Source organism: Acomys minous (assembly GCF_964271855.1).
Source record: "Acomys minous genome assembly, chromosome: 1".
Taxonomy (NCBI): domain Eukaryota; kingdom Metazoa; phylum Chordata; class Mammalia; order Rodentia; family Muridae; genus Acomys; species Acomys minous.
Window position 1 is genome coordinate 38200487 of NC_140483.1, and position 27470 is coordinate 38227956.

At 42.2% G+C, this 27470-nt stretch overlaps 1 protein-coding gene across 5 annotated transcripts in view; it reads left to right on the forward strand.

Moving 5' to 3' along the window:
• CACNA1E (calcium voltage-gated channel subunit alpha1 E) overlaps positions 1 to 27470 on the forward strand; it is a 465592-nt gene that overhangs the window by 317433 nt on the left and 120689 nt on the right. For all 5 annotated transcript variants that reach the window (XM_084785552.1, XM_084785556.1, XM_084785554.1 and 2 more), the window contains exon 9: positions 2379 to 2482. In XM_084785552.1, coding sequence (XP_084641678.1) covers positions 2379 to 2482 — 104 coding nt within the window. The remainder of the gene's footprint in view (positions 1 to 2378; positions 2483 to 27470) is intronic.

The following is a 27470-nucleotide window of genomic DNA, read 5'->3' on the forward strand; positions in this document are numbered from 1 at the left end:
GGCCCATGCCTCGGTCATCTCAGACAAACCCACCTGCCCTGTCCTTTACCCCCTTCGTGGCTCTCAGTATCTGGTTCTGCTGTATCCCCCTTCTGATGATGAGACATGCTGAAATAAATGCTGTTTTTATTTCCTCAGATGAGAGGATGAGATAAGAACCATTCCCAAGCCTTTCTAGCTCTTTCTGAACTCTGGCTGGCTGGTTCAACTCAGCTGTTCTGGCCCAAACTCCTCTCCAAGCTCACGGATTCAAATTGGCTTCTCTCAGCTTCTGACTCAATTTCTCTGCCTGACCTCAGACTAATTCTGGCAATATGTTTTAGTCTTCTGGCTCCTTCTAATTCTCTGGTTCATTCTGTCTTCACCTGGGTCTAGCTTGTTCTCTCTGCAACCTGTCTCTGTAAAACTGTCTTGGTAAAAAAAAAAAAAAAAGAACACCTCTCTGAAACAAACCAAACCAAAACCACCTCCCCTTTCTCCCCACACTGCTCTTAAGTAGTCTCTCTTTCCTGTCCTGCATGAGAGTTGGGCGTATCCTATCTCTGACTCATTCTGTCAAATCTTTCTCTGATTCATCACTTTGTCTTTCCCTCAGTTAGACGTCACTATCAAACATGGCTGCTTCCTGCTATAAGCTAACCTTACCTTCATTGTTTGGGATTAAAGGTATATACTAAGGCCATGTTTGTATTCCAGCCAGATGATACTGTAATCCAGAGTGTGTCTGCATTCCAGCAGATCACAAAGACCTAGAAGCTCTTTGGATGTGATCCTTTCCCAAAGCAGCCATGTTGCTGGATTAAATTTCTTTTATACATGGCTTTCTCTGAGGTTTGCTTTGTGTCCTTTCTACCTGTATCTAACTAAGGCTTTGTTAAACCAACGACCTAAGTCTCAGACACTGAGGTAGGCAGAACTTTGTTCCATACAGTTTTTAAAAAACTTCTTAGAGTTTATTTGTCTTGAATTTTGAGTCAACTTGAGTTACAGTGATCTGATCTGTGATCAGTTCAGGGCCAAAACAAAAGGCACAAATCTGGCAAAAGAACTTGGCTTAGGAGTTATTTTTAATGGGCAATTTGACTGCCCAGTGGCAGCAGCAATGATCAATCAGCAGATATATTATGTGGCTTGACACTGAATGGAAAAAGAAAATGAGATAATTGGAGAAAAAAAAGAAAATGAGATAATTGGGGAGGAAAAAACCCCACTATGTTAGAGAAGTCCACAAGTAGCAATATATTTTCAGGATTTAGTAGTAAGGAGAAAGAGGTACATAGAAGGGATGGGCCACCACTTTGCCACAGACATTCTGAGCTCTGGCTTTATTTTATTAAGCAAACAGCACATTAGCTTTAGGTCTGGCATTTGATTTTGATAGTCCTGATTCTCCCAATGAACTAGGGATAAACTATCCATTATGAGTATGAAATGAATACTGAAAGTGATGATGATGGGTTAGGGGGTGGCTTCAAAGGTCTGCAAATGTGAAGTGCAAATCTAGAAAATGCCTCTGGAAATACCTGGACAGGGAGAACCGAAAAAAGAAGAAGAGTCCTTTGTTGAGAGACGAAAGGATGTTAGTGAGAGTACCCCAGTATTGTCTGGGCTCAATTTGAAGGGTCTTATAAGATACAACAAGTCACCCTTCCTAAATTCTGGGCACCTCAACAACTTTGTATCAACTCGGAGCACAAGAAACCATAATAAAGATTTCTGTACTTTCTTTTTTTCTTTTCGCCTTTCTGTATCATTAAGGGATAGGGAAGAAGGAAGAGTTAAAGAAAGATTTTGGGAAAGATCAGGTGATATTACATGACCACTTTTGAAATCTCGATGTAGTCTTTGTCCTGCGCGGGGTTTGCTGGGACTAGACCTGGGCCAGCTCTGTAGTACTAGATCATGGTTGGTGAAGTAAAGTCAACCCTGGAGCTGGGCAAGTAAATGTGAGCCTAATTCCTTCTAAACAGCCCTCCTAAGGGCTTTGCTAACATCCAGCCCTTGTTTTGTTGATAATCTACCCGTCTTAAGAGTGCAAGATTAAGAATAAATGTTACCAAGAATTATAAAACCAATTCACCATTTTTTTTAATAACCTTGGCCTTTTTTGGGGGGGGGGAAGCTTTTTTTTCTTTCCATTCAGTTGTCATATCTTCTAAGTAAGGGTTTTAGAATTTCCCACTCAGGAAATTACAGAGATGCTGACGTGACCTTCACTGGGCACACGGCAGAGTGTGAGTTGTCTTATAACATGGTGTGGGATGGGGGTGCGCTGATGTTTAACTCTGCTGCACCGTGGCTGTATGAGACTCCTAGAACCTAGCACACCTTCTTGCAGATGGCTTTACATATTAAGAAACCATTTTTCTCTCTTTCAGACCAATGATGCCTTAGGAGCCACCTGGAATTGGCTGTACTTCATCCCGCTCATCATTATTGGATCCTTCTTTGTTCTCAACCTTGTCCTGGGAGTGCTTTCAGGGTAAGCTAGATGTTTCTTTTTTCCCTTTGTGAGCTGCCAGGTGGGAGCTAACGCTTCCTGATTCATGAGCGGCTCACTCATTCATTTACCCTTCACTTAGAAGACATTCGTAGCCTCTCTGTGCCAGTGTTTTTCTAGCCGCCTCAGTATATAGTAGCAGGTGATTTCTCTAGTCACCCTGATTACTTTTAGACATTAAAAACATCTTTATGTTGTGTAGAGTGCTGGATGCAGCATCTTGTGAGTTCACTTACGTATCCACATCTCCATTCAATAACTCTATGTCAAACGCTGTGCCGGTTGTTAGGGACATAAAGCTAAGGAAGATATAGATTTTACCCTCAGAAAAATGCTTGCTTTGCAGTGTAGTGGAAATCATAGCTCACGCTCGTGACTGGAATTCATTTATACTAATTTATAATGCCTTGTGTCTAACACGTTTTTCAGAGAAGATGTTTTTGTCATTTGAACCAGGGAGCACAAATTTTATTTTATTTTTTACTGACCAATGTAAAGCATAATAATTTGTTAGGAGAAGGAACAAATCTTTACAGTCTGAAGTCATTAGGGTTGGTTTCAAACAGAACTGGATGTTTCATGGGGTATAAGGTATGTGTTAGAATAACGTAGGATAACAGAGTACATGGAGACGCACGCTCTAGTGAAGACGGAGAAATGGGACAAGGCATGGAGTGTAAAGAAGATAAAATATGATACTTAAGATGGCTCAGCCTGAGCAAATGTTTTAGAAAACATGATATTTTACTGAGCAAAGTTGAGATGATGGTGATGGTGGGGGTAACGGTGATGATGATGATGATGATGATGACGACGACGACAATGATGATTTGTTTGATTGGTGTAAGTTCTTAAAATGATAGTGTATACAGTGGTCTTTATGTTGATAGAAACAATTTTGTTATTTTTGGGAAAGTTATGAATAGAGAAATATATATATATGTATATATATATATATATATATATATATATCAAGAAGGCACAAGAATAAGGATAATGAAAGGAGTGACAACAGATGAGAATACAAACAAAAATTTTTTATACAACATGTAGTTAGTGACACGGTGGTGCTGGTGGTGGTGGTGGTGATAAAAGCTGAAGTGTAAGTGCTCCCAGTGGAGAGTGATAATAAATAGGCAGACTGAGTCATTTTCTGAGCTTGAGAAAGGCTCAGGAATTGGAGATAGCATGTATTTCTGAGAGTTGGAATGTGCAAGATGTTAAAAACATGAGATAGCTGGGCGTGTAGGTGCACGCCTTTAATCCCAGCACTTGTGGAGGGAAGGCAGTTGGATCTCTGTGAGTTCGAGGCCAGCCTAGCCTATAAAATAAATCCAGGACAGCCAAGGCTACACAGAGAAACCCTGTCTCGAAAAACCAAACCAAACCAAACCAAACCAGCCAACTAAACAAACAAAAAAACCAAAACAAGAATAACAACAACAACCCCCCCCCAAAAAAAAAAACCCAAGAGATTGATGAAAAAGCCTGTGCTACCTATTTCAGTCTCTAGATAGCACCGGCAAATATCTGCCCCTTTAGCCACACCCCTAGGAAAATTAGGAACCCTAATCTCTGTTGAGGTTGGAAAATAACACCTGCTGCATCTTAAGGTGGGCTTCGTGTTGTCATGGAAACGAGAGGCCTAAGTGACAGTCCATAAACTGACAGTCAGTTCCCCAGCCCACTTCTCTTTTCTCAGAAAAGCAGCAATCTGGCAATAGTTTAGAGGGTTCTTCTGTGCAGATTCTGTCTCAAAAGAACAGATCTATCTGTTTGACAGTCTGGTGAGGTTAGAGAAGCAGGCTTTCTTTCCATAATCCTCCTGTGAAGCCCAGTTCCCTAAAACACCACACCCCAGGCAGCATAAACTGGACAGGGAATTTTATTCTCTGATAGGATAGTCTTTAAGTTACAAGCTTCAGATCTGGCAGGTTTGTGCTCCCTCCAATGGCCTGAGTGAGTTATTTCTTCCACCTTCCAGTTTGGGAATATCCAGGCAGTTCTTAGATTATCACTTTGTAGTCACTCCAGTCTCTGCCTCAGTGCTCACAGGGCCTCTCCCTCTCCTGGGCCTGTCATCTCCCTCAGTCTTGCTCTTATAAGGGTATTTGTGATTTGATTTAGAATCGTTGGGTAATCTAGTTTGATCTCTTTCTGAATACACTTAACTTTGGTGTATCTGCAGACTCCTTTTCCAAATAAGGTAACATGCAGGAGTTCCAGGAATTAGAAGATGAATGGTCTTTTTGAGGGTGTAGCTACTCAGCCCACTGCACTCATTACTCCACAAGCTCCAGATAAGGACGTGGAGTTTCCACTGTCTTGCTCACCCAGCCAGGGATCATCAGCATTTGAGGAAAATGTCCAACGTCAAAGTCCCTAAGCCACATAATAAATAGACAAAAGAGACTTGACTGAATATGAGCGGTGCAGGTAGTAAAAGATAATTTAAAAAACCATGTTTGACACCAGCAGAGAGAGAATTTCATATACAAATAATGTCTTATTATAAAAAGATGTTGTGATTAAGAGGAACTGTTAGAACTATATTGTAAAATGTAATTAATGTAAAAGTAGTGCAAAGTTGAGTTAATGTAAAAATGTAATCAAACCAAAAAAAAAAAAAAAGTAAAGTTAGAGTATAGAATTGAGGATACCACTTAGAAAATGTGGTTGGGGGGAGAGACAGAGACAGAAACACAGAGACAGAGACAGAGACAGAGATAGACACCGACTGACTCAAAGAACAAGGTGTGGTATCTCACAGACTCTTAATACCAATACTTGAGAGGCAGAAGCAGGAAAAATTATCACATTTTAAAGCTCATCCTGGGATACATTGTAAGACCTTGTTTCAAAATATTTACAATTGATTCAACATTGTAGTAACATAGTTTAATAAAGAAAAAAACTAAAATGGGAAGAAAGAATTAGCATATAAAAATATGAGAGATGTTGTTCCTAGAACCAAGAGGCTCACCATTGCCAGGTTTAAAAGAACTGTTGAGACATGTGCAACAATGTTATTTCCTGTGTTTCTTGGCAGTGGGCTTGGGAAGCATCCTGGGTATCCCAAGCTGGGAGATTAGGTAAACTGTTGGATGCATACCCTGGCACGTGCTGTAGCAATTAAGAGCAACAGATACTGTGTATACATGGAGTATAGGGTATTTTAGGAATGTTTCAGTGAAAACAAGGAGACAATGTGATATGCTATCACATTAGTATATGTATAGAGCACACAGCTTGTAAAGATATATTCAAATGAGAAGTTATGCACTGGCAATACTGTAATAGTTTGTGTGGTCAGGTGGTAGAATGCGGATGTGCAAATTAAACATGAAGATGCCTATGAACACTCAATGCATCTTGTGAATGGACATCACACCAAGGTGAATTACCATGGACTTCAGGCCATAAGAGAAAAGAGTGTTCTGAAAGCCTCTAGCAATTGGGCATAGGGCTAATGTTTGGCTATATAGAATCAGAACGCAGGCAAACATCTCAGTGGCAACACTGAAAATTAGAAAGCAATACAGAAGTACTGAAAAACTTCCTAGCAAGAAAATGACTTTCAGGATCAAATGCTCTTCCTAGCCAGAGTGCCAGTTACCCTTGTGGACTAGCAACATTGTCAGGCACCTACTGGGGGAAAAGTTGATAAGGTACATGAATCAATAAAAATAAGAAAGGAAGTAAGGAAGCAAGGGATGGAGCTGGGGAGATGGCTGAGAAGTTAAGAGAGGACCACGTGGCAGCTCACGATTATCTGTAAATTCAATTTCCAAGGGATCTGACATCTACAGTTTCTGCATGTGCGCACGTGCGTGCACACACACACACACACACACACACACACACACACACACACACACACTGTACAGACAGACAGACATTCAAACAAACAGTAACACACAGAAAATAAAATAATAAAATGGAATCAGGATGACAACTTTCAGTGGCCTAGAGGGCATCAGGATCGGACTGAAATAGGGTGACAGGATTCTAAAATGCTATCTTTAAAACCAATATATTCTCTGATGTGTTGTATTCTAAAGGGTTCTGTGACTTTATTTGGTCCAAACCATACACACACACACACACGCACACGCACACGCACGCATCCATTCTCTCTCTGTGATTCTCTCTGTCTCCTCCCCCGCCCACCACCCCAACTTAAGCATTTAATTCCACAATCTACAGAAGTCTCACTTCTAAAGAAATATAGAAACACAGCAAGTCCTCTGTGCAGCTCAGCTGCCAACCTGGTTTCCATTGTTGATGCTGAAGTCTGAGCCAGCCTCTCGCGGTGTCGCAATTGCCTTTATTAGATTGGGGAAGGCTGAGTATGGGGACAGGAATAGGGTATCAAAGAGCAAAATCTTAGGTTTCACAGTAAGGAAATCATTAAGCATTTTCTAAAATTGAAAGAATAAAAAAAATGGCATGTTTTAAGTATAATATTTAGAAAATTCGAAGTGAATACTAGAAGAAACAGAAGAGTTGAAAGTGGCTGCCTCTGGGGAGAGAGATTCAGGGCTGGCAAAGGTGAGACAGAGGGCTGCTATTTTTTTTTTCATTATTATCTTTCCAAACTGTTTGACTTCCAAGTTCTATATGCACTACTTTGAGAAAAATAAAAACCTTGAATTTTAAAGTAAAATTATCCCAAAACAAATGTGGGGTGGACAAAGGATCGGAGGACACTCGTGAAAAGACCATGGAAGGGAACAGAAACAAGAGGATCAATGAGGAAATAATTGTGCCATTTCAATGTGTCGCACGCACTAAGACATGTAGCAGAATCCTGTAAAATGGTCGAGGAGAAGAAATGGGAGACACTGGGAAGGAGTTCTCAACCGTCTGTGAATAGTTGATTTGTCCCAGTTCTGTGGCTATCAACTCTCCTCTGAGGTCAGAAGATGCCATGGTACTGGCCTAGCAGTACCATGTGCCTGTTCACCACGTGAAACCTAGAAAGTGGTGTGGGCAGCTGGGAACAGCTGGTGGGAATAAGTTCTGACATTTAAAGGAATGTTAACAATAGGGACCTTGCGAGCTGAGGCTGAAATACTTCTGTCCTGGTTTCATTTCTGTGTTCTGGTGCTGCCCACGTTGCTCAGAGTTTGGAGGATTTTCACAGGTATCTGCAGAGGGCAAGGCACCACTGGGTCCTGTGTATAGGAGGGGTCATGAGCTCTCTCCGCTGCTGCATCAGAGAGCCCATGCATCTGGAAAGGGTGAAACCTCTCCTTGGACTGGGGCTTTCATTGAGATTCACACGTTGAGCCACTGGGGACATAGCTCTGAACACTTTGTCTCTGGGGAACAGGCTTCTGTGACCCGTGAGCATGCTGAATGTTATGTGCCAATGTGATTCCAGGAGTGGAGAAACACAGCAACAAAAAGAGGATACTTGTGCCGCCCTACATTGGGCAAGAGTCCCCTGGGTATCCAGTATGGCAATGACAGAGTGCCCCGTCCCCAGAGGTTGAGACACTGATGAAAAACCCTGAGGTGTGTTCGTAGGCTTCATATTTAAAGAGGAAAGATGGATAGAAGCACTGTAGCATTTTTATGTGTCTCAGAGGAAATAGGATTTGATGAAAACCATTAGCTTAGGCTTGAAGAGAAGCAGAGCTTCCTGTCTCCATGGCAACAAACTAAGGCTGCATAAGCACATCCTGAAGTACTGTCGGGGGCTACAGGGCAGAAGGCTCACACAAACAGAAAATGACCCTGAGCTATTCCGGCATCTCCACCTATTGCTTCCAGGGCTTGAGAGAGGGAAGGGTATAAATGTAGGGGACAGTGGTGCTATCTCCAAATGAGGGCAAGAAAGTTAGGCCAAGGACGATCTACACATATACCTGGGAGCAATGAGAAGCCTCATGAATGTAAAGTATCTTGTCATTTTTCAGAGCACCGTGCTCCCGAGAGCTTATTCGTTTCTTGCCACAACTTGGTGCAGGCTCACAACATCTTTAAAGATGGAAAGAAGAGCTGAAGGAGCTGATCTCCGAGTTCCTGACATAAGCAAGGCCGGAGGTCATAGTTACACAAACTCTGCTCAGGCGCTCATCTGATTATCCCAGGTGGCCTTCAGAAAGGCTGCCCAGAGTGCTGTCCTGGCCACAGCACAAAGCTTAGGTTCAAATTTTAATCTGTACATGCAGTGTTCACATACTTACTCTTAACACACTGGTCTTCGTGTATGCAACGTAGCCTTGCCTCATATGAGGGAGAAGACGCCAGGACCCACTGGCAAGACCTCTTTGCCCCGAGGACTGATGGGAAGAGGTGAACTGTCAATATTAGAGAAGGGCTCTTCTGGTTGCATCTCTTCAATTAATGCATCCGTAGCAAACAAAATGACAGGTGTCTGTCTTATTTCCAGCTCATTTGCTGCCTGGGGCTGACAATGCAGTGCAATTCGGCAAACATTTGTATTGTGTTTGCTACACAAAAGACACTGTGTCCTTGGCTTGCAAAGATGAGTAAGACAAGGTGGTGGTAGATTAATGAAAGAAATAACATGACACGTAATTGATTAATGTTCCCCGTGATTTGTTCTTCAAGGGTGCCTTGGCCACATTTAATTGCATTTCCTCCAATTTCAGTTACTTGTCTATTTCTGCTGTCACTCCTCAGGTGTGACCCCTCCCCTCACTGTCAGGACTCATTTCTCATTAAACTTTCTCTGACAGCAAAACAGAGCAACAATAAAAGGCATGTAATGGGGGGGGGGTCTAAGTCCATAGCTTGGGATTGTGAAAACTATTATTTAGATTTATAAATGTAGGATCTGTGGTTTATGTATAAGTCATTGTGCAGGGAAATGTTGAGGACACGAACGTGAGTAAGAACTATGTCTTGGTCTTGGTCATGGGAACAGACTAACCAATGTGTCTTCTGAGTAACCTTGGGTCTCCTGACTCATCTGTTCTTGTACAGTGGGAAGTGGGAACTAAGCATTTTCTGTGTCTGACTTGAGACAGAAATAGTTGCTGGTCTTATAAAATAAATTATCCATGCCAAGCTCAGCCATCCAGATGAGATCCAGAGTTGTGCTGGTGGATATTAATTGACATGTGTCTGATCTCCCGCAGACGAGTAGACATGGCTAAAATAACTGTGTGATTTAACTACACGGTGGTGTTACTGGGGCACTAACACTAACACCAGCTGGGGGATATCAGTCATTTTCCCTGTCAGCAGTTACTGAGCACATGCTATAGCGATACCCATGGCCAGGGCCTGTGGACATCACATCAGACACGTTCAGGGAAGTGGTGTCTTTAGGGAGCTTGTAATCCAGGTAGAGAGACAGCAACAGAGCAAGCATTAAAACTAGGGGGGTGAGGGGAGCGGAGAGTAGCAATCTGCTTCAGTAAGTAAAGTGCCTACCTCCAAGACGAACAACCAGAGTTTGATTCCCAGAACCTACTTTTAGAAGGAAAGAACATTCTCAGATTGTCCTCTGACCTCCAAGTGGATGCTGTAGCAACAGGCACATGTGACTTCCCTACTAATAAACAAATAAATGTGATTAAAAACATTTAAATTAGAAGGGGACTGAGATCAAAGAAGACTAGCTAAAGAGTATAACATCTCTGAACATTTTTGAGTTAATGGTTAGCTAAAACAGAAGAAAAAAAGACCCTTCCGTGGGTTAAAAATTCAAGAGAAGGATGGCAGAGTAGGGAGGCAAGCTGGGTGTGCCAGTTCCAGAGAGAAGTGAGGATCCTCTGAGTTCAGTACAGAGAGAATAGAAAAGATATGGTAGGGTAGGACCTACAGGACTTGTGACTGTGTAGTGCAGGGGTTCTCAATCTGTGGGCCGCAACCCCTCTGGGGGTTGAATCTTTTACAGAGTCACCTAAAACCTCACAGAACACCAGACATTTACATTACAACTCATAACAGTAACAAAATTATGGTTATTAAGTAACAACAGAAATAATTTTGTGGTTGGGGGTCACCACGACACGAGGAACTGTATTAGAAGTTCACAGCATTAGGAAAGTTGAGAACCACTGGTGTAGTGTCTGAGCATCGCTGGGATTAAAAGTAATGAGAGGACAATCTCTTGGCTACTTCTAACTTTCTGTCTTGCTTAATCCGCAGAAAGATTCTGTGATCTTTGCTTTCCTCTTTCATAGATAGAAAATGGTGGTAAGGAGGGTTGGGAACTTATTTATAGAAACAAAGCCACTGATCAGCAGGTTCAGGTGTTGAAATAAGATCTGCGGTGTCTGAACACCTATACCCTTAGACGCATCCTCCTTGTAGCTCCCACGTTCTATATAGAAAGATGTTATTGTCTAGGATCTAGTACAGTGCAATTTGGTGAATATAAAAGTGTCCATCAGTGGTAACTAGGATGATCTTGTAGACAAAGGCTTCATCTTAAACCTGATCATATGATAAAGACAACAGCCAAATGTAAAATGTCTCAGTTTTCTATTGGAATATTTTTTTACACGTGGAATTTCTGGCCAGCTACATTCTTAAGTAGTTGTGATAGTCCTAAGTATCTCCTAGGTAATACTGTAATTAAATAGAGATTCAAGACTTTGATAACATTAAGTATGTTTATGTACATATATATATGTGTGCATACATATGCACATATTCATACATTCATGTGCTGACTCTGATATAGACTCTTTAGTCTTTGTCCCTCTGTGAAGTATTCAAGGACCCTAGGAAATGCTTACATCATTATATCAATTTGCTATACTTGGTGACTACATTTCAACCTATTTCAAGAATGTTCCCATCTTAGAATTTTACCTACCTTCTTTTCAGAGGAGGATCCAATTTTTACTCGTAGAATAATATGAATTGAAGTAACACTTAAAAGATGCCCTTGCTATGGGATGATTAAGAATTTAATTTACCTATCCAGTGATAAGTCCCAAAGTACACACCTTTACCTAGCTATTCCTTAGGTTTCTAATGTAGGATGTTCCAAACTGAATTCAGTATCTCATTTTTCTATTCTACCATTAAACATGCACACCATCCTATATATTCTCTCTCTGACATGCTTTATCATACTTTCTGTCCAAGATGGAAACTTTATCTTCTTTTGATACTTTCTCCTACTTATTCTCTGAACCCAATTGCTTGTCCAGACATCCCAATCCTACTTGGGAATGCTTTGTGAACTGAATCTTGGACCATTCTGGACTCTCACCACTTTTGGTCAGCCTGATGCCTGTGACCAAAACAGTTAGTTGCAGTTTTGTTTACCTCCATTGCTTATTATGGCTTCTCATTGCCTAAGTAAGTAGTAGAGCCACACATGTACCCATTTAATGAGGTCTTTAGGAAATGGGCATTGATCTTCCATGTGCAATGTAGTAAATGTTGGGAAATAACAAAAAGTGAACTGAAGATTCTTGTCCTCATCCACCTTGCTCTCCCATCCCAGAGTCTAAAAAACATACGTTATAATTTATGGAAGTGAAAAGATGATCCCTATTTTTGAAAAAGAATACCTCAAAGCACAAGAATAACTTTTCCCCATTTTAGTCTTTAATGTAGCATTAGGAAATGCATTTAACTTGTTAAATTATGTTGAAATTTACCTAAAAACATATCTAAATATTTTTACGCAAGACATTTCATACAAAGAACAATGGGAAACAGAGACCTTTTTCTATAGATGATAAAAATAGGTTCCAAAGGAAAAAAGAATGAAAACGGGAATATATTCTAGATATAGAGGGATTCAAAGAGACTCAAAGATATACTATAGATTTATATATGAATTTATAATGTACACATCATTTGAAATTAGTCAGAATGAATCATTTAATGAATGGTGTTGATGACTGCCTAATTACTTGGAAAGAAAAAAATTGAATCATATCTCCATCTTATAATTTATGCAAAAATAAACTGCAGGTAGAGCAAGTACTCACATTTTAAATTTTAAATCATAAAAAAATGATGGACATTTAAAGGCATTTTAAGCAGGAGGAAGCTCTTCTAAACATGACATAAAACAAATCACACAAAGGAAAGAATGATGTATTTGAATGTGCAAAAATAAAAATAGATGCTATAATTCATTAGCAGAAACAAAAGACCAGACTTGAATTCATTTTGCATTTTATAGAATTAGAGAAGAAAGTAATACAAGGAAAGGTTACTGTTGAACAGGGAGCCTATAAGGAGTCTCTGACTGCAGGCAGAGGACCATAGTCTCTAATGGCTGAAGAGTAAAGGAGAAGGTAGCCAGGTAGATTTAGATGGAAAACAGGACATGGTACCTAGTTCAGTGTACATTCAAGGAAAGGTCCTGTAGTTTAGAAGGGCATTCTTGAAAGTCTTAGAGAACTTTGACTCCATTTGCTGAGATGAGTAATATTGGGGGGAAAAAAAGAGAAATCCTTATTCTGGAAGAAAGACATTCTCAGTCTCAGACATAGATGGTTCAAGGTTTTGTAAGAACAAAAAGATAGGAGCAGCCAAAATCTGTCTGCTTAGAACAGAGGAAGAAAGATGTGGCATGCTACCGGAACACAGCACAGGAAAGTGCAGGCAGCATGATCCACAGAAGACATGGAAGAAAGAAAAATCAGTTCCAGGGATGGAGATGTGGAAACACTGTTTAAAAAAAAAATTAGGATGTTAAGGCTAGCCAAAGGACATCTCCAGACCAAGAAAGTATCATTCTGTAGGGGACCAAGATGTGCAAGGCCTCAAGAGAGAGGAAGGAGACCCCACAGGGTGAATGACTCACAGACAACCACCACAATGTTAACCAAAAAGTAGCTGTCAAAACTGGCACGTTGGGGATCTCACTAGTTTTCCTTTACTTTCCACTTCAAGAAAATTGTAAAGTCACAAGAAGTTGGAGAAAAACATTCCAAGGTCATATGCCCTTTCTTTTAGCTCCCCATCATAGTATCTTGTATGACTATAGTATACTATTAGAACCAAGAAATGATATTGCTATTCTCCATTAATCTTATTGAGGTGCTCTAGGCCTGATATGGTTTATTTGTATGTGTGCAGAGCTCTGTATTATTTCAGTCGCATGTAGATGTGTGTAATTGGGACTATAGCTAAGATATGGACTGTTCTGTCCAACAATTCCATCTTATCTTGATAGCCATTCTCACCATTGTCCACCGTCACCCTGGCATCTTCATCTTTTTAAGATGGTTTAAGAAGTGTACTCCTATGAAATGTAACATTGGAGTCTAGCCCAGTTGACCCTTCTGTGAGGTCATTCCTTTTTTTTTTTTTTTTTTTTTTGATTAGTGTTCCATTATATGGATGTACCACATTTTGTTTAACCATTTACTCCTTGGAGGACATCTGGATTTTTGTTCATCTTGGCTCATTTATAAGTAATATTACATAACTTTTTTCCTGCACAGGATTTTGAGTGAATATAGATTTCTTTTCTCTGGAATAAAATGCTGAACAGTGCAACTGCTAGACCATCTGGAAAGTACATATATAAGAAACTTCCTGTTTTCCATTCAGAGGGAGTTTACATTTTGTCTCCAGTATACAGTTTAAATTTTCAATAATAAATAATGAATATTGATAGCTGTTACAAACATGGACAGTTTATGACAGAATAAAAAATGTAGACCAGTGATTATTAAGTAACATTTTTCTTATTATAGACCAGTAATTTCTAAGAAAAATAACAACAAAAAGTACTGAGTGGGTAGAAAATATGAATTCACAGTTAAAAATTTTCTAATTTTAGCAGCTAATCAATTTGAAACAGACATCTTAACCACTCTAGAGTCTCTTCCCATTGATCTCTAAGTGTTAGGGTCCAAATTAATGTTTCCTATCTCACATGCCCTCCAACCTCCATTTCTCTCCCTTAGCCCTGCCACCCAGTTCCTAGGCCTAGATTTCCCAGGTACTCACTTCTTTGTCTAGAAATAAGAAAGCCACAATAACCGCTTCTACATTTTGCTTTATCTGGAGAACTCTGACTTATCCTTCAAGGACCAGCTTTCACCTCTAGGCTCTTGTCACACGGTATATACTCCTCTACTAGAATTTTGTTACCTTATTTTATAGTTTTGATGGAAGTCTTCTGCTTTTTTAACAGCATTATGAAGGCAGGTACCATAGTGGACTCATTTTCTTTTCCCCAGTGCTTAACTAGCACAATTAATAGGCACATGGATAGTTTTTGGGAAATGCCCTTTAGCTAAAAATCAGAGGCCAACTTGTTGTTTGAGGACGTCTGTACCCATCAGTAATTTTCTCAAGATTTTCAGGAATTGTTTTCAGTGGACATAATTCCCCTGGAAGCCTAGTTTAATATTAGCTGACATGTTGGGCACAGGGTACTGCGGTAGAGCCCCACTATTTTGTCACGATCAAGGGACACCTCTGCAAAGTGTACCATGCATCTTCTCTATTACATCAGAGAAAGGGACAAGGAAAATGACCTCAGTGTAACTGTGTCATTTCTGTTAATAGAGACCTTTTAATTGGCTCTTTTGTTCTGTTGTAAATTTTCGCTGTAGCTTTCAAGCCAGAATTCAATAATTACATATATATATATATATATATATATATATATATATATATATATATATATATATATATATTGAGCTTATATCTCTTTTTCTGGTCTACAGAACATCTCGGTAATTGGCTTCACCAAGAGAAAACCTGACTGTTAGAAAGCCGCTTCCTTCTGAGCTTGTAGCCCACACCCCCGCCCCTGCAGTTAGACATGTTTTCTGAGTACTTGCAGCTGAGGTGGCTGAAGTAAAACTGCTCAGTTTCTCCGGCTGGTAGTCACAGGCTTTACAACATGCGTATATACGCAGCGGTTGGCATTCCTAGCTGTTAAGTTCGGATGCTGTTAGAGCTGCAGCTGAGTTAAAAGTTCTTTATTTTCCCCCTGGTGTCAAGTGCATCACTAAATTCTCAACACTTAATTATCACTGCGTCCCAAAATATTCCTCATTTAGCAAAAATATTGAAATTACTCGTTCCTGTTGAAGGAGCAAGCTCTGATATGCAGAACACTGAGACACATGCTCCATAGAGAACCCGGAGAATGGAAACACTTGAGAGCATTTGCAGGAAGCAGTAGAGACCACAAATCCCAGTGAAGGGCCATGTGGCTCTTATTTGTATCAGGCTCAATGGGGAGACTAACATTTGGTGGCTGACAGCCCACAGTACGCAGTTGACCGGGCCAGAGGTGTGACTCTAATTCTCATCAGAGCTGGTTGGCATGGCATTAAAATGAGATGTGGTTTTTCTTCTTCAACCCCATATTCCCTTCTATACCTCACCCAGGTAAGTGCCTCTTCTGTCCCCTAGTCTCTAGGATTGCACACTGGACTCACTACTTAGATCAAGGTGCTTTAGTGTCAAATATTATATAGCAGGGTGATCTTGTTAATCGCCTGAAGCATCTTAGTGAGCAAGACCTGGGAGGAGAAGGCACAAGCATTGGCTTGCATAGAGTGAAGAAAGAGGAAAATCATGTTCAAATATTTATTCAGCAAACAGGCATTAGGCACTCACTCATGCCAGGGACGCTGGCTTTTATAGTGAACAAGACGAGGCCTCTCTCGGCATGAGTTTCCTATTCCAATAGCTAGAAAACAATACAAACAATGGTAAATGTTATAAAGAGAATCCAATACATTTGTTGGATAACAACATTGATTCTTAGGAAGAAAAACCAGAAAGACTGGAGAAGACTGCCGCCAGGATGCTGTGTGTAGACTAATACGGCCCCTGCGAGTTCTAGGGTTTTATATGCCCCACTCAGCTCACATCTCCACTCTCTCACAGCTCCTTTGCTTATGTTTTCCAATGGACAATGTCAGTCTGAGGCTGTGAATACCCAACCACTGACCTGCACAGCTAATTGTATTAACTGATCTATGTGGCGGCAGCCCTGCTCTTTACTTGATTTTTAAAAACGCCTTTCTATTACTAGCTTACAGCTGTCCAAGTAGATTAAAGTAGCTCAGTATACTTTCCAGAGATAAGTATCTGGCAACTGTGGATTTGCCTTTTATTTATTTTTGTTATTTGACATTTTCTTGTGTGTACATATTACATTCTGGTTGCTCTCCTCCCCTCCCCCCTCTTCAATCTCCCTACCATTCCTACCAACCTTGCCTCACCCCTACTGACCCTACCTCATCCCCGACAGTCCCTTTCTCAAGTTCATAAGTTTTGGGTTTATTTTGTGACCCCGTTTTGTTTGATCAGGCCCATCCGTGTGACTGTTGGGTTGAAACAATCCACTGGAGCCTAGAGAGGTCATTGGTGGGTCCCCAACTGGAGGCAAAAGTTTCCCACTTTTATTATCATCTCTACCTCTTATGGTTTTGTTTTGCACCTCTGTATGTGCCGTCTATGCACATCTGTGAAGAGGAAATCTGAAATTTAAAGATCATAAGGCCTAAAATAGTTACAGGGTACTTCAATGTCAAGTTATGCAGCCCCAGCGACGAAGATTACTCATGCAGTCAGGCACTCATTTCCGGCCTTCTTATCCAGTGGGATCCTCAGAGGCAGTAGCACAATTGTTGGGCTATGAAGGTCAGCTTCAGAGGTAAGTCAGTCAAGCATAACCCCCCCCCCTTTCTAGGAATTCTCTTTCCATCCTGTTATAGATTTTTTTACCTCCTAGGAAAAAAATTTGAAAAGTAGAAATTTTATATTTTAAGTCATGTACCTGTTCTGGCCTGGCTGTTAACAGCCCCCTCTCTTTTGTCTTTTCCATTGGGTAGTCAATTATTTGATAAACTACCTTGTTTACATTTAGTGTTTTGAGCTCGGTTCCCTTAAAACAAAAAGAAGCAAACAAACAAGCAAAAACAAACCCACTTAAAACTAGATTGGCTGCTTTATTTGAGTCTTTAGCTGCAAAGGAGAATGAGAGGGGAAACTGAGGCAGAGAAGGGGAATGAGCCGAGAGCGGGCGTTGAGAGGCTGAGGCTCCTTCTGCAGAAAACTTTCTTAGGAGCCATGTAGAATGTGGGCTGGAATTGTTCCACCAACCAACAGGGAAACTGAGATAGGTGTCTGTCTGTCTGTCTGTCTGTCTGTCTGTCTGTCTGTCTGTGCATCTCTCTATGTGTGTATGTGCCTGTAGTTATAGTTCCCCTTTATTAATTCCTGACCCTTCTCCAGTTATTGTGTTTGGCCTGCCCTGCCCATGGGCTGAAAGAACTCCTAGGCTCTGGAGAAATTCCCCAAACGGAGATGCAATAAGATGTGGGCACTTAACAGAGCCTATGTACTCTACTTGTCAGAGTACACATGACTCTGCCCTCCACAGCTTCACGTTCAGAGGTAGTCTGTGAGGATATGGAACGTGTGTGTGTGTGTGTGTGTGTGTGTGTGTGTGTGTGTGTGTGTGTGTGTGCATGCACACAACACCCACTGTTTTGCCTCTATTCAAAGAATAGTTCCTTCCTTCCACGTTTGTTAAACGCTTGCCATACTAGGAACGGTTTTTCCTAGGTGAATGATGAAGCAAAAAGAGCAGAATTACGAATGGCTTAGGCTGAGGCAATGGGTGGGTGGTCAGTGGCTCAGAATAAGAAAGGACTGTGCATGGCCAGAAGGAAGGCCCTGTGCTCTAACAGTTGGGGTGCTGTGGAGCAGTCATGAGCAGGAAGGACACTCTCCTCATACCTGCATAGGCCAGCAAGAGACCTGACACCCTACCACCCTCTTCCTGCAACTTAATCTCATCCTCCCAACCGACTCAGCAGTCTCTACCTTGGTGCCTGCCTGGCCAGCATGAAGCCCTTGTCCATGTCTCTTCTGCCTTTTCTTCTTGCCGTATCCCTCTCCATTCCATTCCAGTGTGCGCGGGTCCTGCTCAGCTGTCCTGCTTCTTTCTAACTTCCTCCTCACTGCAGAGCATCGCGTGCTCGTCATCACAGCTGGTCTCCTGTGGGGTCCTTTTAAGGCATAGTGGTGTGTGGAGCTTTGTATGCCTTCAGCACTTGGAGAACTCTCTTTGCTACAAACCACCTATGACATGATTAGCCAGAGCCTCAACTGAGCTACCCGTTGAGTTTAATGGCACAAAGTCTAGTCTTCCAGTTCAGTGGGTCCACACATTTAAAATGCCATTGGTCCTCTCTACCCATGAGTTCCCCATCCACAAGTTCAACTAACTACTGCTCGAAAATATTTGGGGAAAAATTACACCCCATGGCTGGGGAGATAGCTCAGCCTGGAAAGTGCTTACCATGTAAGCATAAGGACATGAGTCTGTTCCCCAAAACATACATTTAAAAAAATTAAAAAGCAAAACAGTTGGATGTGTCAGCGCATATTTGTAACGTCACCTTAGATAGATCCTCAAGGCTTGCTGTCCAGCCAGCCTACATTACTTGGTTAGGTACAGGCCAGAGATTCTTTCTCAGAAGTAAGTGGCCTGTGCTTGGAGAATGACACCTGACACCAAGAATGTCCTCTCTTTTCCATACTCATGTGCACTCTGTGCACCATGCTTTTGTCCACACACGTGCATTCACTTTCATATGCACCCACATACATATGAGCATGCATACACATGCACTCATATGGACTGAAAAGTCACCTGTACTGAACATGTATGAATATTTGTTTTGCTGTTATTTCCTAAATTATAGGATTCCAGTTTGTTGAGGGGGCATGAATAACTATCACCTGTAGATATGAACCTCTGGGCTGTTGGTTATCCTAGAACCAGTCCCCCGTGATGGTCAGGAAACACTACACTGATTCTCACTACCCAGAGGGCCTGCCCACATCTGTCAGATTCATATCCATTCAACCAGGAATCCCTGTGTTGACTGGCCTGTTGTGTTTCCTTGACCTGGTGGCCAGTGCAGCACAGCATGGGCCGTTGGAAGGAGAGGGTCTCTGCCATAATGAGTGTGCTCACTCTAGTCTCCTCTCTGGGGTTACCAGGACCCCAGGTAGTGAGTGATGGTAGAAATCCTCAGGGTACCAATTCTTTTTAGCAGCTGTGTGGACCACACAACTGTCTCACCTCCTGGGTCTCATGTTGTAGCTTAAAGCACGAGAACTTCCTTCAGGTGAGTGTGTGAGCCAGGTGGGAAGTGAGCTACACGCCTTCCTTAGATGGCTTGTGTCCCCATGTAAGTTCAAACTCTTTCTTCCCTATTTTGAGTCCTTTTCTTTTTCACACTTGCCTGATTTTAGGTAGTAAAGGTTAGTGTTATGACTAGACAATCATTGTAGCAAATATTCTTCATCTGGGGACGTCTTCTCCATTCATTTGTAATTAATTGTAGGTCCTCTGGCCTCAAGGGAAATCCCCTGTGAGGCACATCTGAGGGGCAGTTACTTCCTGCCACCTATAGTTGTAGTCCTCTTAAATGTTTTTCAGGGCTGGACACGAAAAACAAGATGCAGCATGTTCGTGGTTTGTGTAAGCAAGGAAAAATATATCTGCTCCCTGCAGGAAGGGGATGCACAGCAGATGGCTGCTTTCCAAACCTTGTTCCCAAACACCCCAGCCACTGGGAGTCTGGGGCTATTAACACGAGGCCCTGAGGACAAGGGTAATGTCATGTGCCCAGTTAGGGATGTACTGTGCTGAAATGTAGACTGTGTGAGAAAAACAAAACAAAACAAAACAAAGATACCTGACAAAGATACTGGCCTTACTGTCTTCTGCGTTTTGCTTCTCATGCAAAACACATACGTGGTGAGAGGTGGAGAAGGAGGGTTCATGAAAGGGAGAAGAGGAGGAGAAATAAACTTTGAAAATTCTGGTTGCCATGACAACATAACGAGCTCCAAAAGTGGCATCTCTGAACCAGTTTTGCACGGGAAGATGGGGGAGCCCAGAAGAGAAAGAATTAAAATAATAAAAACAATAAAACTGTGATCATGAAGTCAAGGGCACAGCTGAAGAGGCCAATAGCAGTTGCCGGCTGTGTCTGGAGGCCTGGCTTGTCAGCTACTTGCCGGTGGCTGACCGTGGCGCCTGGTGGATTCTTCCACAGCAGTCCCAGGCTCCGAACAATGAGAAGCTAAGGGCCTCCGACAAAAAAAACCCTGTGAGTCATGTGTGAAACATACTGTGCTCCAGAACTGTCTAGAGCAGTGGTTCTTAACCTTCCTAATGCTGCAGCTTTTTAATACTGTTCCTCACGTTGTGATGACCCTGGCCCCCTTAAACCATAACGTGATTTTTCTTGCTACTACTTAACTGTAATTTTGCTACTGTTGTGAATCATAATGTGTCTGTGCTTTCTGATGGTCTCAGGTCACCCCTGTGAAAGGGTTTTGTGACCCCATCCTCCAAGGGTTCATGACCCCAGCTTGAGAACCACTGGTCTGGAAACAAGGCTGTCTTTCTCCTCTGTTCCTCCCCTGACTCCTCCCTTCCACTGCCCTTTCTTATATATGACTCGAGTGTGTTCCTCTCTGTGAGTTTCACGACAGCCCTGCCACCAGTGTGAATGCTGCATCACCCTTCCCAGTACATAAGACAAAAAGTCCCCATGCTGGGCAGTCATTACTACAGATGATTCTTCTTTGCAAAGTGCCCCAGAGCAATACATGTTCATATTTAAAAAAGAAAAAGCAGAACAGGAAGCTTAAAATATGCAGGCTGAGAAAGATTTGTAGGCTGTTTGTTTGTCTACCACACTCAAATTGAAAATGAACCCAAAGCAGATTAGAAATGTTTACTTGTTTAAAAAAAAAAGATGTGTTTTAATAAAGATACCCCTTGATATTTCATTGTTCTCATTCAATAGTGCTAATTTTTTCTCATTAGAATGGTGAAGGATTTTGCGAGGCATACCCTCCCATCCCGTAACCACTGTTTATCCAGAAGCATTTTGAACCAATCTATCAATTAACTTGTTCTTAGAATGGTTGCATTTGGGGATCCTACTGCCACCTTGTGCCTACATGACGTTGAAAACCTCCCAATATTTACCCTGTGCTCTAGGACAGCTCTTCCTGTAAGCGCGGTGTCTGGTAGATGCTAATTAGTCTGCTTGAAGAATGAGTGAACGAGTGAGTGAATGAATGGATGGATGTTTTACCTCGTAGAAGAGTCAGATCTTCATTGTGCAGTACTCTTGACTTAAACATGTCAAGCTTGACAGCTGACACAGAGATGAACCAACATGCCGCGATGAAAGCCACAGCTCTCTGACATAAGCAAATCATTTAGTTACCTATAGCATATCTATTACTTTTATAACTCCTTTCGTATATTAGCCAGGTAAGTAGTTAACGATTACATAATGAGTCCTATATTTTAGAACTTCCTTTCCTCTGGCTTCCCCTGGAAAATGATTCTGGTCACCACCCTGAATTCATTCTCCCTCACATATAACATGTGAACCGAGAAGACAGATTACTCGTGGCTCTTTGCGTCTTTGGCTCTAAATCTAAGGAGTCAGCTAATCTTGGAAAATATTTGAATGCAGTAATTCTGCCTGTGCTTGAACATCTATAGGCTGCTTTTCTTGACACAGTCTCCTAAAGCACACATAAAACAACTAATTACATAGAATTCACTTTGTATATTGTGCTGTAAGTGACCAGAGAAGATGTAGGGAGTCCAGGAGGATTTGTGTAGGTCAAGTGTAAACACTGAACCTGCCACTTTATGGAAGTCCAAGGGACTTGAGCATCAGTGGACGTTGGCATGTGCTCAGATCCACAGCCACTGAGGGATTGTGTGTTCTCTGATTCTTTCTCCTGTTTACTACCACACTCCAGGTTCAGGTGTCCTCTACCCCTTTTTCAATCTTGGCTTTGGTGACAACTCCAGGTCTGGGCTCATGGGGTTGTGCTTATGATTGAATGACATAGCATTCTGGGGCAAACAATAATGAGAGATCTAAAAGACACAGCCAATGCCACATTCCTAATTGGCCTCTTCAGAAATTAAATTGATATCTTTTTCTTTACTCTTATGGCTCCTATATAGACTGTGTCTCTCAGCAAATTCCGTAATCATTTGGACAATAACAGTTGGAGCCCCACAATCATGTTCTTTTAGGCAGTCTTTTATTTGAATCTGTAATTTTAAATGTTAAAATTAATTTAGGGTATGGTTGGTATATTTGTACCCAAAGAATCAGAAATTGTAATGCACATACTTTAGATATCTGTAATGCAAGTCATATAGGAAAGAGTAGAAACAAACATTGCCTTTGTAGCACAAATGACTAGTGTACGACCTTCTGATCACTATTATCAGATCATTCAGGAGTATGGACCTAATTCTTCATGTATGGGCTTATATCTTCTGCAGGAAGTTGAACCCCTTTCACACTGTCTGTTCCTGCAACAGGTATCCTTTGATGGGGGATATCAGTATGGCTATGTCACACCTAAAATGAATGCAACCTTATACAAGCGGTGGGACTTGAACTTGCTTTCAAAGAGTGCTAGGACTTGGCTAAGTCAGGGGATGGCATGCAGGGAGGTCATGCTAAAGGAGAAGTATTTTAGGAACACATCTCTGTCTCTACCCTGCAGCCGTTCCTCCTCCACCACAGCACGTAGGCTTAGAAGAACTGGACACAGCTGGCCATTAGTAGCTGTGGGTTTGAAATCGCACATGATTCTCCTAATCATGGGCAGAAAATATCTGAAAAAAATATGCACCTGTGCTGAGCAGGGCACCTCCAGCTTTGAGACAGGCTCTCACTTACTCATGGGCTAAAGGAGCTAGCCCATGTATTTGAGTGTGAGAAAGACAGGATCACGGAGGGCCTCTTGCAGATGGTATTGTCCATACTTGTGCATACTGAAATAAGGAAGTAGGGGGACCATGTCGGACACAGCATTCTAGACAGATTAATTTACATCTGTGTTTTGTGGGCAAGTACCTACCCCTGTTGGAGCACATTTGCTACAGCCTTTGCAGTTTAATCTTTTGGAAGTCTGACTTGCCCAAGCATGATGCTTATGACCCGCCTCTCTGCTAGTTACTCTGAATTAAGGATGGAAATGTCCATAATAAAAGTTAAGTTTGACTCCTAAGAGATGACTGAAAGAGCATGTGTAATACCCAGACCCTGGTTTTTGAGATCAGATAGAAGAATCTGTATTATTTCAAAAGAAAGTTTTATTGTTGGAGATTCATGGAAATCCAGCAAAAGAAAGTCACTATTTGCCTAAAAAATGTATTATTCTCTAGGGGGAGTCATATCAATGGGCTATTACATGTTTACTATTTGGCAGGACTTGGTGCACCACTAACATACAGATATCTAAGGTAGATATATTCAGTGTATGTTAGGGTGGTGACAGAACCATGTTCCTAAAGTACTTTTAGGGAAAACTATAAAAACAAAGAGGCAGGCATGGTTTGAAGGTTTTGGAGGTTTTGGATGGGCTGCTTAAGTAAAAGAGGAAGAGACATTCTAGTGTGGTGGTTTTGAGTTCAAGGGCTTCTTGGAACACTAATCCATTATTTAACCATACAAGACTGTCAGCAATGCTTTTCATTCTTTAGAGGTCTCAGCTTCTCCGTCTATAAAATGGACATCATAGGACTTCAGAGGTTGTCACTGATGAGATTGGAGAGTGAATACAAAGAATTTAAGAGGATGCCCACACATGACAGCTGTCCAGTATCATATGACTTTGATTCTTCAGGGCTTCTTAACCTGGCCTCCTCTCACTCATGAATTCTATACTACCCTCTTCATTATGAAGCTAGGGGTTTGTAAGAGCTTCTAAATGGCCACAGAATGATAAACAGTGGGAGTCACATACTCCCCCCCACCATGTTCTTTTCACATCCATGCACAATCCATTTGTCTAGGAATGGCAGAGCCCCAGGAGAGGTACCCAGACAGAATCACCTGCATAACTAGAGAGTAGATTTACAAAAGACAAAGGAATGTGGGGAAAACAGAGAAACTTTAATAAAATGGGTTGAGTAGCCACAGTGGCAGGAAACCAGTTTGTGCTCTCTATTCAACCTTCACAAAAACTTGGCAAGGTAGGCCATGCTCCCCTAAATCACAGATGGGAGAAAACAGGGCCTCAGGTGCTTGTCCAGAGATATCCAGCAGACAAATGGAGGTTTTCACTTAGGCTCTTCTTTATCCAAAGCCTAAGTGCTTTGTTCGACATTAACTCATGATGCTGCTGAGCCTGGTCAGATTCGGGGGTCGGGGGGTGGGCAGGTAAGATCATAATTCTGGAATCTCATTGTGAACCAGAAAGAGGTAACTGTTAAGCAGAGAAACAGGGTAGGGGGTTCCTCTACTAGGTCGTTACCTCCATGTCCTCAGGGCTCATTTGATCTGGGGGAGGGGGTGTGTCAAAGAAACCGTGCCCCTGCTCACTCTCATAAGGTATAGTGTCTTTCAGGACAGTGCCTTAGGGACAAGGGTTCCTGGAAAGCGCTGTTCAAATTCTGATCCGTCATTGGCTGAGCAAAGAACATGCTTGACTAAGCACTGGCCGAAGGGGCATAGGATTGACAAATCCATGAGCAGGAGGGAGACAAAGTTCACATGACCATTTAAAGCTGCGTCTCTGGTTTCAAGAGCCATTTAGAGACTTGAAGGCAAGAGGTAGACCAGGGAAATCAAAATATGAAAAGGAGGGAGAAAGGGGCTACTCAAAATGGGCATTCATGAGGTGGTCTAGCAGGTGTTTTTGCTTATTTGTTTCTTTGTTTTGTTTTGGGGGCGGTCAGTAGGCAGACAATGTCTTGAAACATTTCTAAGGACTGAGGTTTGTGCGCTATGATACAGGATTCTCCAGATGACACAGGGTAGGGAGAATTTGACTTGGAGTGGGGACCACAAGCCACGGATGTGGCAAGCACATGGACCCAAGTGAGTGGAAGCTACCAGGCTGGGGAAGACATGGACTGCAAAGCAACAGAGCCAAGAGGCAAGCGCTGAGTGTCCCCCTAGCTCCTGTTCTCTGCTTTGCATGCAGGTGACCCTGTTTCTTAATCTTCTGCTTCCTAGTGGAAAACCAAGAGCGAGTTTTGCATAATACCAGTCATTAGACCACTCAATAGCCCACTTTGCCATACCCTGTGTGTGTCCTTCATCCTTCCAGGGACCCCATGTTGCCCAGGCAAGGCTCTCTTCTTAGTCAGAAGGGAGCTAAGTTTCCTTCCTTGCTACATTCAAACATGTTGACTTCAGTGAGGTCTCTCTCTTCCCTTAGATTTCTCCTTTTTCAGTTCCCAAACTTCTGACATTCTCTCAGCATCCACTCAGAGCTATAGTCATATCTTAGGGCCCATGGGTGCTGTAACTTAATACCACAGACTTAGTGCCTTATAAACTAAGGAAATCTATTTTTCATACTCTGAAGGCTGGTAGTACAAGATCAAGGCAGCAGCAGACTCAGTGGATCGCCATCTTTTTGCTCTCTACATAACATAAAGTGAACAAATGAGCTCTCTGTGGGCACTGAAAAAAAAAATCCATTCACAAGAATCCATCTGCATGACCTATTGCCAAAGATCCAGCCTCTAGTGCCATCAGTATTGGAGTTACGATCGCAACATTGACATTTGGAAGGTCACAGACAACCTCAGCAGTGTCTGGAGCTGAAGGGTCAGAACCCCTCACCATAGATGCCATTTAGATACTAGACCAGTCTTCATTGCTGAATTCAGCAGTCACGTTGGAGGAGAAGGGCTGGGAAGGAGCACAGGTAGGTTATGACTCAGAGCAGATGTGCCACACAGCAATTCTGCCCACGTTTTGTGAGTCGAAGCCTGTCACCTGGCTGTCTACCAGCGAGGGGAGAGAAGAGCTAGGAGAAACTAGATGATCTTCTCTGGGCTTGGGAGAAACACGGGTTCCCCAGAGGGAGTGTTAGCTGCCTGTGCCTCGCGTGAGGTCTCCTTTTCCACCGCAGCGATCAGCCGGCTCTGTCCTTAAGGTCCTCAGATCATATCCTTTCCTGTGCCACATAGCTTTGAGATTCGTCTCAGGTGCTTCTGTCCTAACACCTCCACCTCTTCTCTCTGCTGACACCCCCACTCAGCCATCTTGGGTACAGGGTTCTTTGGGATTCCGGATTCTTCCTTTCATGGTCTGTGAGAAGCCTATTGACCTCCCCATCCTCCTGCCATTTTTCAGTATCCTTAGTTGTGCCACACCCAGGTTCCTGCCACAGCTTATCAAATGACGTCACCTCCTCGGATATATGGTTTTTGACACAAACTCGGCAAACTTTCTAAAAATAGATCTAATCATGCTATCCTATGTAAAAAACAAACAAACAAACAAAAAACCATTGTGTTTTTCCGCAACATGCAGAATAAAACAAATCAGATGGGGTCGCCGGGGAGTTGAAACTGATGAAAAGGAAGTAGACACGGATTTGAATCCTAACTCGCTACCCACTAGCAGTGAGTTATGTAATGTCACCTTCCAGACCATGCAGCGAAGATAATTCCTTCTTCACGGGATGGCATCATATTTCTTTCATGCCACATGCTCGCCACCTGATTGGTGAGGGGCTCTAGAGAAGTCATCTACACACCTGATTAAAAACCTAGGCTGTCTGGCCAGCCATTTTCTAACTATATAACCTCTCGTCCCATTGCCCGATCTGCTTCAGCCACACATCTTCCTGCTGTCAGGGGGCAAAGAAAGCTCAGGAGAATTTTACTCTGGCCATGAAGCATCTTAAACATACTTGCCAGAACTGGTCCCATGACCCCATTCCGTGCCAAAGAAGACAAAGCCAAGAATGTTTCTGTGAGCAACACTGATAACTGGGCCCTTTGGGCTACTCTTGCTGGATCAAGCTTGGCTATTTGGGTTCCATGACTGTAGCCCAGGCAATCCTATCAGGCTGTCCTTGGCCTACTTCAAAGGAGGACAGGGCATGCATCTTCAAGGCAGGAGCTGACTTTCCAAGATGCTCTAACTACAAAGGGAGCACACTACACTTTGGCTGCTTCTGCTGGTTATAGATAAGAAAGTTGAAGGACCAAGAA